At 45.6% G+C, this 15,060-nt stretch overlaps 1 protein-coding gene across 7 annotated transcripts in view; it reads right to left on the reverse strand.

Annotated features, from left to right (window-relative positions):
• The window catches only part of GPC2 (glypican 2), a 419,550-nt gene that overhangs the window by 25,941 nt on the left and 378,549 nt on the right, over positions 1-15,060 (reverse strand). For 5 of the 7 annotated variants that reach the window (XM_046898721.1, XM_046898720.1, XM_046898724.1 and 2 more), the window contains one exon: positions 8,422-8,496. The exons of the other annotated variants lie outside the window; for them this stretch is intronic. In XM_046898721.1, the coding sequence (XP_046754677.1) occupies positions 8,422-8,496 (75 nt within the window). The remainder of the gene's footprint in view (positions 1-8,421; positions 8,497-15,060) is intronic. 7 annotated transcript variants of the gene reach the window in all.

The following is a 15,060-nucleotide window of genomic DNA, read 5'->3' on the forward strand; positions in this document are numbered from 1 at the left end:
TCCAATATAAATCAAATGAACAGATCATGGCCAAGTTTGAGCCCCTTTGTCCCCTTTGCTCTAGTTTCTCTGGCTACTGGATTTGTTAGCACTTTCAGGAAGCAAAGCTGGCAGTCAATCCACAGCTGAGAAGGGTGCCAAGGAGAGGGGTGACACAGCCGAGCACGCACACTGAGCAGCGGCAGAAGTGAGGCAGGCTGTGGGTTGTTCCGAAGCTCTGCAGGCGCACAGCCCCGCAGGCAGGCTGCTTTTGGGATCCAGGATTGGTCCCCCACCTCCAGCTGTGCCCTGGCAGGTGACAGGGAGGTGGCTGTACTGCGCCCGCATTGTTCCAGCTGGAGTGGCAGCTCTCTGCCCTTCCACGTCTGATGGAAAGTGCCCAGAATTCAGATGTGGGGTGGGGAGGAAGCACAGCCATGGCAAGCAGTGCTTGGGCTGCCTCTCGGCACAGATGTGCAGTTAAATGGCTGAACACCGTATGACAGCATCAGAAGCTTTTACCCCACGCCCAAACCAAAGGACTCATGACACCTGACGCTATCCTCTGATAATCTTCCACTTGCTTCTAGCTGGGTGGCTGGGCAGGGAAGGAGCTCTTCCTCCTGGTTACGAGGCACAAGCCACAGAGCAGGGAACAGAGCGCAGCCCAATGCCTAAACCAAACGGCTTGATGGGAGAAATCTTTCCCTAAACATTTCTGACATCTCAGGATATGAATTACTTACTCTTATTTATACTGGAGAAGTGCCTGGAATAATCTGGGGAAAAATAAGGGCCTCTGTCTCGCATGAAGTTAACAGCATTGTTGAGAGGAAAGCTGAAGGCACTTTTTGCTTGTAACCAGCAACTTCTCCATGCAGTCTGGTGGGGATCATATTTTGTTATGCATGAGTACAAAAAAAAAGAGCACAGAGGAGCACAGTCCTTTAATAGAACCTCAAAATCCCAAAAAGGGTTTTGAAACAATTTTTTTTTTCCTCCTGAACGAGTCACTGTGACTGCTCAAAAGATTCCCTGTGGGGAAATAAGCCTTCAGAACCCACCTGTAAAAACTCCCTTGCACTTAATTCTTCTTCAGAGATAAGTGTGATGCCAAGAAGGAAAAGACTAGGCCCACGGAGGAGTGCATGCACCAAAAGATGCCCAGCAGTAGCCCTGCCCTGTGCCAGCACAGCTGTCCTCACACAGACCCTGGGTGCAGGGATGCCCAGCACTGCTTCTTGCCTTCATCTCTTACAAAGAGCCAAATGGCTGAAAGTACTGGGGGACAAAACAAAAACCACCGTCATCCACGTTAAGAACCTCTGCTGCTACCTGCTTATTCACCTCCACCAGTGATGCAATTCACATCTGAAATGGCTTTTTTTTTTTGGTTTGGCTCTAAGTGAAAAAATCTGTAAAAGCAAACAGTGTGCCTTTCATTTTTATCACCTCTAAGAAAATATGTTACAAGATACTGAAATCCTCTCTATTTCCTACCCAGCATTTTGCACGGTGGCATTTTCTGCTCAGCACCTAGCTGAAAATGAATACAGACAGGTATTTGCTCTCATAATTATCTTTTGATAGCAGGGATTATATTCTGTCCTGAATCTGCCATCTCCTTCTGGAGCAAACTTGGCTGGATGAGTAGCATTCATTAGAAACAAACTTATCGGTACTTTGACTTGACACCAATTGTTTCCTCTCTGGTAGTTCAAATATGCCTTCTTATTTGAAAGGACACAAAAACTCATGCTGGCATTTGAAATAGTGGTGTCATCAAACCTCAGAGATGAAGGGGATGATGTGTCATTGCAGCAGCAGAACGCGATGTGCACACTGCTAACTGCTGACAGATGTAACACTGCGTGCTGTGCTGGATCCCTCGCACAGTGCAGCACTGCAGGAGCAGATAGAGCTGAGGATGGAAGAGTAACAGGGCTGCAGTCACAGCTGGCAAGGCCCACTGCTGCCTGCCCTGCATGCTACTATTCCTGCTGCCATTTGACTGCAACTCCCCTGAAGAGGAGCTCTCTGCTCTTTCTCATTCTTGGACAACAGAAGCCCCAGAACATGGGTAGCAGCGTCTGAGCAAATGCCAAACTATGAAGCAAATTCTAATGCATACTGTGCAATAAATGGACTTACAAAAATGACACCTCCAGTAGCAGAACACACTGTCAGAGCCATACAACACATGCAAAAGCTGCAAACCTGCTGACACTTTCTAGAAAATCAGACTGGAGGTAAAACACATCACTGCCTCAAAAGAAATGACCTCTCTCGCAAGCATATCCTCCTGCCAAATAATGAGACATGGAGAACAAGCCCTGCATACAGCCAGAGCTGCTTTGGACCAACAGTTAAACATCTAAAGGCAAGTTTCCCCTCCAGCCCATTTAGGGTATAATGTATTGAGACTGGGAGTTTGGCAGCCTGAATAGTCCCTAACACTGGGATATGGGAATCAGTTATTCTGCTTAACTATATGATTACACAGCGCCATTAAAATAAAGTCTAAATGCTGATTTGGTGAACACTTCAAAAGAGACTACAGGAGACCTGCTGGGTCTCCTCAGTGTCTGCCAGTGACCTGTAGGCATTCCAGCTCAGGGACTACAGGGCCAGGAGCACACAGAGCTCCCGGGGTCACAGACACAGCCCAGCCAATCTTGGCTCCCCTGAGCCCCACTCCCAGCATCATGCAAGTGGGGAGGGAATTTACCTGCTTCAAGAAGTTGCAAGGACAACAGAATCACTTTGTAACTGGTGGACATACATACACTGCAGTGATGGGTCTGTATAGTTCTGCAAGCATGTCCTACATCCTGCCCGTGGGAAAGAGTTTAATGCTGATCAACCGTCCCTGAAGGGTTTCTATGAACTAATGCAGGAAGTGCTCCTTTTCCTCTCTAAGAAAATAAAACAGAGCACAGGAGGAACTGCTGAAGTTTTCATCAATGCCCACCCAGTAAGACTGCTGTCTGACTGAATCCCCACTCAACCTTTTCACGTTAGCACTTGATCAAAGGGCTGGTTTCCTCAACTAATGGGACAACTTCTCTAATTCCGCATGCAGAGAGATGTAAGGGGGGCTTCTTCAGTGCCCGAGAGAAAACTCAATAGAGTTTCTAGCAACTTTATAAACTTCCAGGATATGTGAAAAGTTTGGTATATTGCAACTTCTATTTTTTTTAAAGTCTCGTTAGGCTCATATTATGCAGGAAAATGTAGTTGCAGCATATTTAGTATATACAAGTAGACCCGCTTGCTGGAAAGTCTTATCTCTGGAATAATTACTAACTGAAAGTAAGCATTTGCCAATGCACCAGAAATCTCATGAATTTGATTATTTGTTGTAAAAGACATCAAAGAAGTCATAAACTTGAATAAACGAACGGAGGCAATAGAAAATTCCTCCAAAATTTATTTTTTAGAGACGTACTGAAAGAAACAAAAATAAATTAAGGGTCACATCCGCACTAAAATCAAAGAGAATTCCACCATGTATTTCCAAATACTATGGGAAACATTTCTTTACTGAAGCTGTCTAAGAGGCTCGATTTTATCTAAAGCACATTATTGAAGAAAGCATATTTTAATTAAAATCCTTACTGCACCAAACTCTTCAAGTCAATACTTAAATTCTATTAACGTTGAAGAGGTGCACTTCAGTGCTTTCCCAAACAGAGATGCTCTGCTGAATGTAGGGCATATTTGTAAAGCATCAGCTCCCACTAAGGCAACTTGCGGGCTGACAATTGTCACAGTACTCAAGGGCCACCAGGAGTACCCAAAGGCTGCCCACCCATTGCTGTGTTGCTGGAGGTGCCTCCACACAGCTATGAGAACTCTGGAAAAGCCTGTGCAAAGAGAAGGGAACTCGGCACTTGAAAGGCTATTCCTGTCCTGGGGGGACTCTGAATGACAACAGGTGGTTTGATTTCCTGATGCAGCTGAAACTCCGCTATGTCTCTGTAAGGGAGCTGGAAAAGAATCTCAGCCAACCAGACTAGGAAGGAGACAATACAGGGCCCCTGACCATGGATCCCTTCATCCATTTGGTAAAACCAGCATCAGCAGCAAGGTGATCCTCATGGACAGCCTGAGCAGAAACAGCTTGTGTTGGGCTCCGATGTCCCCCTCGTGCTAGCGGCACTTAGCAAGCAAAAAGAAAGTGCTTCCCCTGGCAGCAGATATTTATTTAAATATAACTCTCAGACATGTTTACTTCTGTTTTGTATTTCTGCTACACAGAAATAAAAGGCATTTAACTGCTCTCCCATCAAAAGTTAGTAAGCTAGTGCCTGGTCTGTGTGTGGGAAGGAACGGAAGCACCGGATAGCTTGGGACATTGGGCAACCAACTCTTGTTCTGAGACACTTTTAAATGTCCACTGGGTTCAGCTGAAAGACGCTTGCCAACTAGCTTTCAAGCACCCATTCTCACGGGCACTGAATGGCACATGCACAGTACCCGTGATGCTGCCACATACACTGCTGTAGCAGCCTGTCCTGAGAGGCCTCGGCTCAGCATCTCCCCGCACTGGGCCCATACACTTTGAAATGGGGCAAGCCAACAAAACATCTGTAACGGATCACCTCTCTTAGCCGGTCTCTAGTGACTTAGAAAATAGCAATTCAGCGGTCAGTCACAAATCTGGCAGAAATGCAGTAGCTGACTCGGCTAGCTGCCTTGGGAAACAGCTCCCTTTTGCAAGCTCATGCCATCAGTTTGAAATGAAGAAATAGTGTGGCACAGACAGTGCAGCTATTGTTCACTTTTATCATTGCAACTACAAAGAAATATAACTTAGCTGAGGAAGCCGCTGAAAACAGCCACCAGAATTTCTGTATCATCTCCTTGGATTAAAACACAACATTTTCCATGTAAGAGCACTGCAATGTGGGTTACTGGCAGTGACTGCGGAAGCTTTCAGGTAAGTGAGAGCTCTCCAAAGCTGATAGCAATGTCGTCACACTGATGTCTTGTTTACATCTTGCTGTGGTAAAACATTTCCAAGAACAGTTTAGTCGCATAATCAATTTTTTTCTTGACGTGGGATTCTACAGTGAGTGTATTTTTCCCCATCATTTTGCATTACAAAGATGACAGCAGTATGATAAACAGCATGGATTTGTATAATTCATCAGCAGTTTCAACAAACATTGTTTCAAACTTCTAATTCCTTCTTCTTAACCCCCGTGGCACATTCAATCTAATAGCTCCTGACAGATGGAAATCCAAGACCAGCTTTCGGTTTGCTAAGCTCTAATAAAGTCTCTCTGTACAACATTTTACACAAATCCTAAAACAGATGCAAAGTATGTGATTTTAATGGTCTGAGGTCATGTTACTGTAGGTGCACAGCTTGCAGTTTACAGGATCTGCTGGCTGGCTTGTTTATCGAATTATGCAATACTGGCTAATTTTATTTTATATGTCTGAGTTGGACTGGGTGAAGGTCAGCCTGGGGCTGGGGTGCAGTTGCAGTAGCAGTTAGCAATGGGGAGGGACAGACGAAAGCAGAACACTTGCAGACATACAGACTGAACCTTGGGAACAGGGGTAAGGGAACAACTGAATGGAGAACACAAATGTGGGTATAAGTGATGGCAGCACGGGATAGCTGAAGCCTGGAGAAAGGGAGATGTACTTTCAAACTCATCCGGCAGCAGGAAGCACAGCAGAGCGTGCCACAGCAAGAAATTAGTGGCGGCGGCAGAAGAAAGAACTGAGAAAGAAAAGCCTGGGAAAGAACGCAGGGCAGCACTGGGGTGAGAACAGGAGACCCAGAAGGCAAACGGAGGGGACAAAGGTGGAGGGTGGCAGAAGGAAAAAGGGGGGACGGATGAGTCACCAACAATAGGGTGACTGTTGCTGAGTGGTAGCTGTGACGAACACTTCAGCAGTTTGATCCAGTTACAGGCATTCAGAGAACTGCCTTATGCACAGAGCATTGGGCACAGGGCCAGGACAGACACACGAGGCCTGGCTTTGCATACTTGCCAAGTGTCCTGACTGGGAATGGTGCTTGGTAGTAGAGGGAGGGCTCATGCCCACTACCGTGGCATCCCCCAGGCTAGGCTGGGCTTCCCCTTTTAGTCCGAGATGTGGTGCATCGCACCTCTGGGAGAAGTGCTACCTGAAATACCAGAAGGAAAATTTCTTCTTTATGATTTTATGTCCTTTGGTTGCCAAAAGGTGTCTGAGTGGGATTTGCTTGGGTACTCTCAGAAGTTCTATATATCAGAATTATATATAAATATCAAAAGCTATAAAACGCCTTTGAAAATCTGGCCTTAAAAAGCATATTTGCATGGCTTGTAGTCTGGCTTCCAAGTTTGAAAATGCCGATAAAGTTTCCCGGGATAGCCTTGGGAAGCTGGCTCAGCTTCAGCATTTCCAAGAATGCTGCTTTATTACGACAAAAAATTTTCCAGACAGGAAAAAGAATGACTTCCATCTCCCAGCCAAGCATTCTGAGGTACCCTTTGCTGAAAACTTCTCCAGACTAATTATGAAATGGACAACCCAGGGCAAAGACGTACCATGCACTGCCACTGGTACTTCCCAGACCACGATTGGGCTATGTGCAAATTGGCTTGCACCACTTAAACTCAAAGGGGCAGATAATAAGTTAAACAAACGACATCTGTATGCATTCGTCTGGAGAGAAGCAGGTAATAGAATTTCATTTACCTCCGACAAAATAATTTTAAGATTAATTTAAGCCAGTCTTTAAGGCAACACGGGCAGCGTTACAAAGAACTGCACATCTACTATGACAAAATTTTTGCACATATACTCAAGTGCGGGTGTGTATACACATGCTTAGAAAATCCTGTTTATCTTGTTAGCTGCAAGCCAACAGATGCCTAAAACCTATAGGAGTTGTACTCAACTGAGTTCACCACCTAATACCTGTAGATAGTTGTTACAGAATCCCTTTTTACGTTCAAAAAACCTTCATGCATTGCACACCCAAGCTGCCCATTTAAAAAGCAACTGCCTGCTTGAGATAAGCTGCTCCCGACACATTTCTGCATTTATCAAACATGACTTAACTGGGAAAACAAAATGAAAATCTATTAGCTGCAATTCCGAGTTGTGACTGCGGTGTAATGGCTTCATTATGAGTGAGATGATGAACACTTCCAACTGCAGGCTCCCCCTGAAGCAGCTACCAAACACAAGCCTGCGGCTCTCTGCTCTCTATGTGCTGAGGACACCCCAGCTGCAGGGCAGGCTCCTGGCTGGTGTTCCTGGAGGTGGAGTCCCTTCCCTGGCCTTGTCTGCTGTGCAGCTGTGGTAAATGAGAGGTTTTCTGCCTGCCCCCTCCCAACCTGCACAGGAACTGCTAGATCCCCACTTTGCAGCAACGTTGGGAGGATAAATATGGAGGACTATGAGGTTCTTTATTTCAGCAACAGCCCATGCAAGTATCTTCAGGACTGTGAGGATTTATACCAGAATAGAACTGAAATCTTTGCTTTCTAAGAGTTTTTATTAGCTCCACTAGAAGAGCTCTGCACAGATACTGCCATGGGTAAAAGAAGTGGAGCTGTTTGCTGTGGACTTGTTACATTTTGAAATCAGAGGGCTATGCTTCATTGACTGTGACATGGCCCAGTGCACAAAGGATCGATGCCCATCCCTCCACCCACCCCCATAGCACCAGGTTCACTCCTGGCCTGCCAGAGACATACACAAAGGTCAGGGCTGCACACTGATCTGTGAGCAACTCACTTCTCTGGTCTCTAAAGAAGCCTGCAATAACCCAAAGCCAGCCCTCATCTCTAAATGTCCAGTGTGATGTGCAAAAACATGCAGCATTCAGCAGCCTTGCATTAATTCCAATTGTGTTGAACTTGAATTAATTACTTGAAAATCCAAATATGAAGTTACTAATGTATTCATCTGTAAATTAAAAACTGTTACAGGAAACATGGGCAAGTTATTTACTACCCACAAAGAGCTCAAGTGAGACTTTTAATAGCATCTAGAAGGCCAAGTCCTGGGCAAAGCACCACCAAGCTTACATGCTCTACAAATGGAGCATAAAAGCCTGCTGCTACTCTGAGGCACAAATAATGGGGGAGCTGTGGTAATGCCAGCAGGCCCCTGCAGCCAGCCTTGAGGAAGGTGCTGTGAGTTCAGGCCTGGCATGTTGAAGTTTTCAGCCCAGGACAGCAGACGAGGAAAACACACAAAAGAAGGAAGCCACAGAAGGAACTTGAACCTGTGTGGTCAGGACTGACCACGAGCAGAGCAGGCTGCTTTAGGTGAGCATAGCCTAGAGAAGGAATGGTCAAGACCACCCAGTCTGCCCAGAAACACAGCAACAAATGAATTTAAACCACATTCCCTATTTGTAATCCTGTTGCTTTATGTTGCTCATTAGATAATGAGCTGCTTCTGCCCTGGAGCCACACTAACCTGGCACTGAACTTGGGGTCATATTCAAGTTCCCACCTCCAGATGCAGTGACCCTTCCTTCCTTACAGCACAGCACTGTAAGTACAAAGCAGTGTCAGTGGGCTGGGCTCTCCGTGACGCTAGTTAACATCTTAGAAATTATAAGACCCTCAGTACAATGGTCCTTTTCTGTTAGATTTTAAGTATTACGCTCATATATCTCTCATATACAACATATCTATTATTCAAATTCACTTGTTTTTTTCCACAATTCCATTCTTTCTATGACTGATATTTTGGGAATACTTCATTTTCTCTGGAACCAGTTCCTCCAGCTCTCTCTGTTCCAAGTACACATTTATGGTCAACATCAGCCTGACTTGTGTGTTGGTCAGGTGCACCCATAGGCGGGGATTTTTTCCTCAAAATTCATAGTTCTGCTACTCTGTGTCTTGGGAAACCTATCACCTCACTCTCAGAGAAGATGAACATGGCACGTCTCCCTGAGCATGCAGCCTTCTACAGGAAAACTCTTAAGTTGTGTCATGCTTGCAACTAACTACATACAATAATGAAACTGCAGATTGAGAAATTAAGTAGTCAGAGATCAGGATATATTGACAGAGGCTGGAAATCTTCGTGTCTGGACTGCAATTTGGAAAGAAATTATAATGTATGGCAAAAACCCTAGAATGGCTAGACATGGGGAAAAACAACTTCTTTCAACAATGCAAAAGAAGAAAATGGCGAAGGACATCCCTAGAACAGAGACTGATGGAAACTCTGAGAATACATTGAGGGAGACAGCAAGTACATACTTGCAAGATTTTCGTTAGAGATAAATTGAAGAGACACTCAGATCTTGGCCAAAATTAAGCTGTCTTTATGTTAATACACTCAGATGCTAAATTTGGAAATAAACTTCCATGTTTACCTAAAGAAAACAAAGAATAAGACTCCTACCTTGTGTGTTTCATGAACCTGAGCAATTTGGGCCACACATTCCTGAATTAAGGCCTCTGAACATTAGCTACACACTTGGCAGTGGCCCCTGAATGTCCTGGAGAACACTGATCTTAAAATTTAGTTGATGTCTTCGGGTATTGTAAGATCAGCCTTCAGAATTTCCTATTAAACACCTCTTAACTACTTGGCAGTAGCAGAATTTGTTCCCATTAAACTTAATTTATGCTAATTAAGTGCTGCTCATTACCATTCTCTATCATTAGGCAAAATCGTTTTTTTCTGGGAAAAGTCATAATCAAGAGGCTGCCTCGTTTCAGTATTTTCCAATTTTAAATAGCATTTTGCAATAAAGTCCATTTATAGAGCAACTCGTTACAAATCATTTTCCAAATGCTCCATGTAGCACCAGTGGAAAACCTGGCTTGGAGCAAGAGGCAGCAGGCAATCTGCATGCAGAGTGCTCCTGAGCAGCACTCAGGGAAGGGCCCATTCTAAATAGGTCCTGAGAAAGCAGCAGCAAGAGCTTGTCTGGGACAGAACGAAGGCAAGCAGCAAATTTGTTCATTTGTGGTGCTCTTGAGGGTAAAATTTTACCTTACCATGAGCAAGTCGAAAGTCCTTTTTATCTATACTGATTTAATAATTAGAACCTGTTGCTTTAAAAATGCAAGTCTCACAGCAGCAGAATTATCCCAACCCTTTCTCCCTGTAAGCTTATAGTCATCTCAGCGATCCACAGTGGAGGAATGCAGCATTCCAATTCACTGTCCAGTCAATAAAGTGAAAAATGCCATTCCTGTTTTAGCAGATGGCAGCAGAAATGCAATACAAGGAGCAAGAACACTAATATAGAAATCTATATCTATTACAGTTTAAATCACATTGCAGTCCCGAAACGATAATAGCAATCCTTTAAAAGCTAATGCTGATCCTGTTTGTGTTAGGAATTGGTTCAATGAGTTTCGGGTTTTAATTGTTATAAAAGTAATTACCTTTTAACCTAGACTCTCCAACCCCGAACTCTGTTCCCACGAAGGAAAACAAACAAACTGGCTGAAAAAAAGCCCCCAAAGAAAAAAAAAAATCGAGTCTCTTCCTTCCTCACTCTTAAAGCCAAGAACATGGGGAAGGCATTTTTATAAAGAAGATGGCTGGGAATTCCCATGACACAGTAAGTGCAGACGCATTATTCAGGCAGCTCTATCTACCACTGTGTGAGGTCACTTCTGGACAACTGCACAATATAAGAAGGAAGAAACTGAGCCTTTAGTAATTGCTGACAGAGTAAAGCCTTCCTTCACTGGGTAACATTGGTATTTATACTACAGAATGATCTTTTTGGTTTGTATTAGAATAGCTACAAGCACAGCAGTGTTGGTAAACCTGGACTTTCTTGTTAACTGTCTTCATTCAACCTGTGATTAGTACTGAAGGGAAGTTGTCTGATGAATCACTTATATGGTAAGAAGAGAAGAATTAGCACGGTAAAAACAGCAATCCTGACTGCTGCATCAGCTGATCAGCCTGGTGGTAGGTGAACAGAGCAAGTCCTAGGCATGCAGGGAAAAAGTGCACAGGCTGACTAGAGCATCCTGGCAGATCATGACTTCACTGTGGGCTTGGAAGTAACTATACGGTTACAGGGACTGAAATTCTTTGGGTGTGTATTGGGAAATCTGAATAAGGTACATTACCACAGCATCTACTGCCACTACTGAAGGCAAAACATTACATTCAGCATTGGTGTTCACACATCAAAAGAGAGCTTGATAAATTGGATATGACTGTAAGTTGTAAGATTGATTAAAGGATGAGAAAACACATCTTGCAGTGACAATCTCAAGGAGCTCTATTTAGCTTATGAAAGGAAAGGTTAAGGCATGCCTGATCACTAAATAAATACTTACTTGGGGAAAGAGAAACTGGTAAGAGCAGACTGTTCATCCTAGCAGAAGTGCAACGGTCCCATTAGTGGAACATCGTAAGAGGCAAATTTTGGCTGAAAAAGCTACATATTTTCAGTAATAAATGCATGAAATACTGGAATGAAGTATTGAAGCTCCCAAAGGTGCATTTCAAAGGTGTGCTTATTGTTTGTTTGATTTTTAATCCTAGAAAATAAGATAATTTTTAATCAATCTGAATTTTCTTTGCTTCTCAACATTCATCAGAAGTTGTTCAATTAAGAGAAAAAACACAAATATCATATATTGCTTATAGCTCATCGTGTTTCTTTGAAATCTATTCAAGTTTTGAGCACAGACGCCAGCAGGTCTTTAATTACATTACTGTAATAATCTTTACAAAATCTTTACATACATTATAGTCTTTAATACTACATATATTGCTATACATCCTGGCATCTCTATCAACACCTGCTCCCACATGGTGTTTCCTTGAGCTCTCATTTACTCACCACAGGGCACAGCAGATCTGGAGCTGAGCCCTGCTGTGTCCCTGCTTTATCACATGGGTTGCTCCTGCCACAGCCCTGATGGCTTTTACCTTTCCTCTCACTATTATCAATTTGTTTATTTTCTAACTTCCCCTTAGATGAGCACAGATTCCTGTTTTCCTACTGCCCTCTCAGTTCTTGGCAGACAGTTCCTGGCAGCTATTCACCTGGGTTACCCCAGTGCTACAGGCAGAGTAGAAAGGCGAAGAGAAAGGAAGGACAACAGGGACAAAACAAACAAACAAACAAACAAAAAAACCCAACCCAAACCAAAACAAACAAAAACAAAAAACCAACCAACCAACCAAAAAAAAAACCAACCACATTTTTCATCTCCAGGAAAGGCAATAGGAGACGTGGAGACATCCTGGGAGCTGTGTTCTGTTGACTGTCCCACACCTCTCCAGCTGTCCACCCAGATGTTGTGAAGACATGGCAGGGCAGAGAAGCCATTCACTGCAGGGTGGCTGCAAGCTGGGCCCCTCTCACAGCAGATGCCTTTCAAGGCTTTCATGTCCTTCATGAGAATTTCCAAAGTTCTTCCACCCTTTTGATGACTTCTAGTCCCTCCCAACAAGCAGTGGGAGAGGTTACCACTAACTCTCACACTGCTCACAGCTTGGGGAATAGAAAGCCTGCACATCCCCTCAGTTCTGCTCTATACTTTAAGAAATGCACTGATACTGAGGGTTCTTCAGCCACCTCCTTGCAGGCTCCCGGTGCTCATGCCCAGTCTGTTGTTCCCAAAAGCCAAGGTCCCTCTGGCACATTTGCCTCTGGACTGCAGCTAACAAAGCACAGGGCCTTCCCCTCTGACTGCCCTGCCTGGGTCTTCTCCTTTCATCTCCTTTTCTCCTCACCTACCCTGCTCCAGCCTGCACTGCCCACAGGCCCAGAAAAGCCCTCTTTCCTCACGACACCCCCTTTTCAAAAACAGAACTTCAAGCTGCCCACAGTTCTCAAAACACAGACAGGCAGGGCCTGAATCCCCGTCCCTTGCAGAAACCACTTCACGTGGGACAAGCCACTACTAGTAACAGCTGGGAGCAGTGAACAAAGAAGAGATGGGCTAAACAGACACCCTTGAATGAGTGCTCTTTGTAAGGAATGGCCACGCCAACAGAATGAGCAAAACCCTTCCCATAGCCCCCAGCTAGGCAGGCGAGCTGCCGACCGACCCACTGCCAGCCTGCTGGGGTCGGTGCCAGGCGCAGTGAGGCAGGCCTGCTGCTTGCTGCTCAGCCTGTGGCGCTCGGGCGGCAGTCACTCTGCTTCCCTCCTGGCAGCCAGGCCTGGGGCCTTTCAGAAGCACTGCAGTGCTTCCACCGTCTGGTGTTTGTGCAGTATTTTGGAACCACAAACCAATTAAAGCTTTCTGTTTGCCCTGCTCAGGATGAGAAGAGCACCAGGAACATTATTGCCACTCCTGCTCTTTTGCCTGCTGGGGATCCATCCCAGCTGCATGCTCTGTGCTTGGCAGGCATGTGGGACTGGAGTGAGTCTTCTCTTGGGTCTTTCAACTGTATCCCTACGACTCAGGGAATGCCTTTGTATTTATTCATGTGAGAATTAATATATTTATTAGATCTACCTGCTGACTTTTATTATTCAATGACCAGCCTGTATTTGCCAAAACAATTCCCTAAGGGCTGGCTAAAGGGGCTGCCTTGGAACACAGCTGAATCATAGAATCACCAAGGTTGGAAAAGACCCACAGGATCACCCAGTCCAACCATCCACCCATCACCAATAGTTCTCACTAAACCGTGTCCCTCAACACAACATCTAAACGTTCCTTGAACACCTCCAGGACCGGTGACTCCACCACCTCCCTGGGCAGCCCATTCCAGTGCCTGACCACTCTTCCAGAGAAGTAGTATTTCCTAACTTCCAGCCTGAACCTTCCCTGGCGCAGCTTGAAGTCATTCCCTCTAGTCCTATCACTAGTTACACGAGAGAAGAGGCCGACCCCCAGCTCACTACAACTTCCCTTCAGGTAGTCATAGAGAGCATTAAGGTCTCCCCTGAGCCTCCTCTTCTCCAGACTGAACAATCCCAGCTCCTTCAGCTGCTCCTCATAAGGCCTGTGCTCCAGACCCCTCACCAGCTTTGTTGCCCTTCTCTGGACACGCTCCAGGGCCTTGATGTCTTTCTTACAGTGAGGGGCCCAAAACTGGACACAGCACTCGAGGTGCAGCCTCACCAGTGCTGAGTACAGGGGGATAATTACTTCCCTGTTCCTGCTGGCCACACTATTTCTGATACAAGCCAGGATGCCATTGGCCTTCTTGGCCACCTGGGCACACTGCTGGCTCATGTTCAGTCCGGCATCAATCAATACCCCCAGGTCCCTTTCCTCTACACAGTCTTCCAGCCACTCTGCCCCAAGCCTGTAGTGTTGCCTGGGGTTGTTGTGGCCAAAGTGCAGGACCCGGCATTTGGTCTTGTTGAATCCCATCCCATTGGCTTCAGCCCAGCTATCCAGCCTATTCAGATCCCTCTGAAGGGCCTCGCTACCCCCAGGCAGATGGACACTTCCAGCCAACTTGGTGTCATCTGCAAACTTACTGAGGGTGCACTCAATGCCCTCATCCAGGTCATCAATAAAGATATTAAACAGGACAGGCCCCAGCACCGACCCCTGGGGAACACCATTCGTGACCAGTTGCCAGCTGGATTTAGCTTCATTCACCACTACTTTCTGGGCCCAGCCCTCCATCCAGTTCCTTACCCAGCCAAGAGTGCACCTGTCCAAGTCATGGACTGCCAGCTTCTGCAGGAGAATACTGTGGGAGACAGTGTCAAAGGCATTGCTGAAGTCTAGCTACATCAACAGCTTTCCCTCATCCACCAGATGGGTCACGAGATCACAGAAGAAGATGAGGATGAGGTTGGTCAAGCAGGACCTTTTGTGAACCCATGCTGGCTAGGCCTGATCCCCTGGTTGTCCTGCACATGCCACATGATCTCCCTCAAGGCAATCTGCTCCATAACCTTCCCTGGCACCAAGGTCAGGCTAACAGGTCTGTAGTTCCCCGGATCCTCCTTACAACCCTTCTTATAGATGGAGTCACATTGGCAAGCCTCCAATCTTCTGGGACCTCACACGCCAACAAGGAGCGCTGAAGATGATGGAAAGCAACTCGGCTATCACCTCCGCCAGTTCCCTCAGTGCTCTTGTGTGAGTCCAAAATGCTCACAGTGCTCCAAGAGTTCCAGTGCCCAAGTGTACAAACCCT

Source organism: Gallus gallus, chromosome 9 (genome assembly GCF_016699485.2).
Source record: "Gallus gallus isolate bGalGal1 chromosome 9, bGalGal1.mat.broiler.GRCg7b, whole genome shotgun sequence".
Lineage (NCBI taxonomy): Eukaryota > Metazoa > Chordata > Aves > Galliformes > Phasianidae > Gallus > Gallus gallus.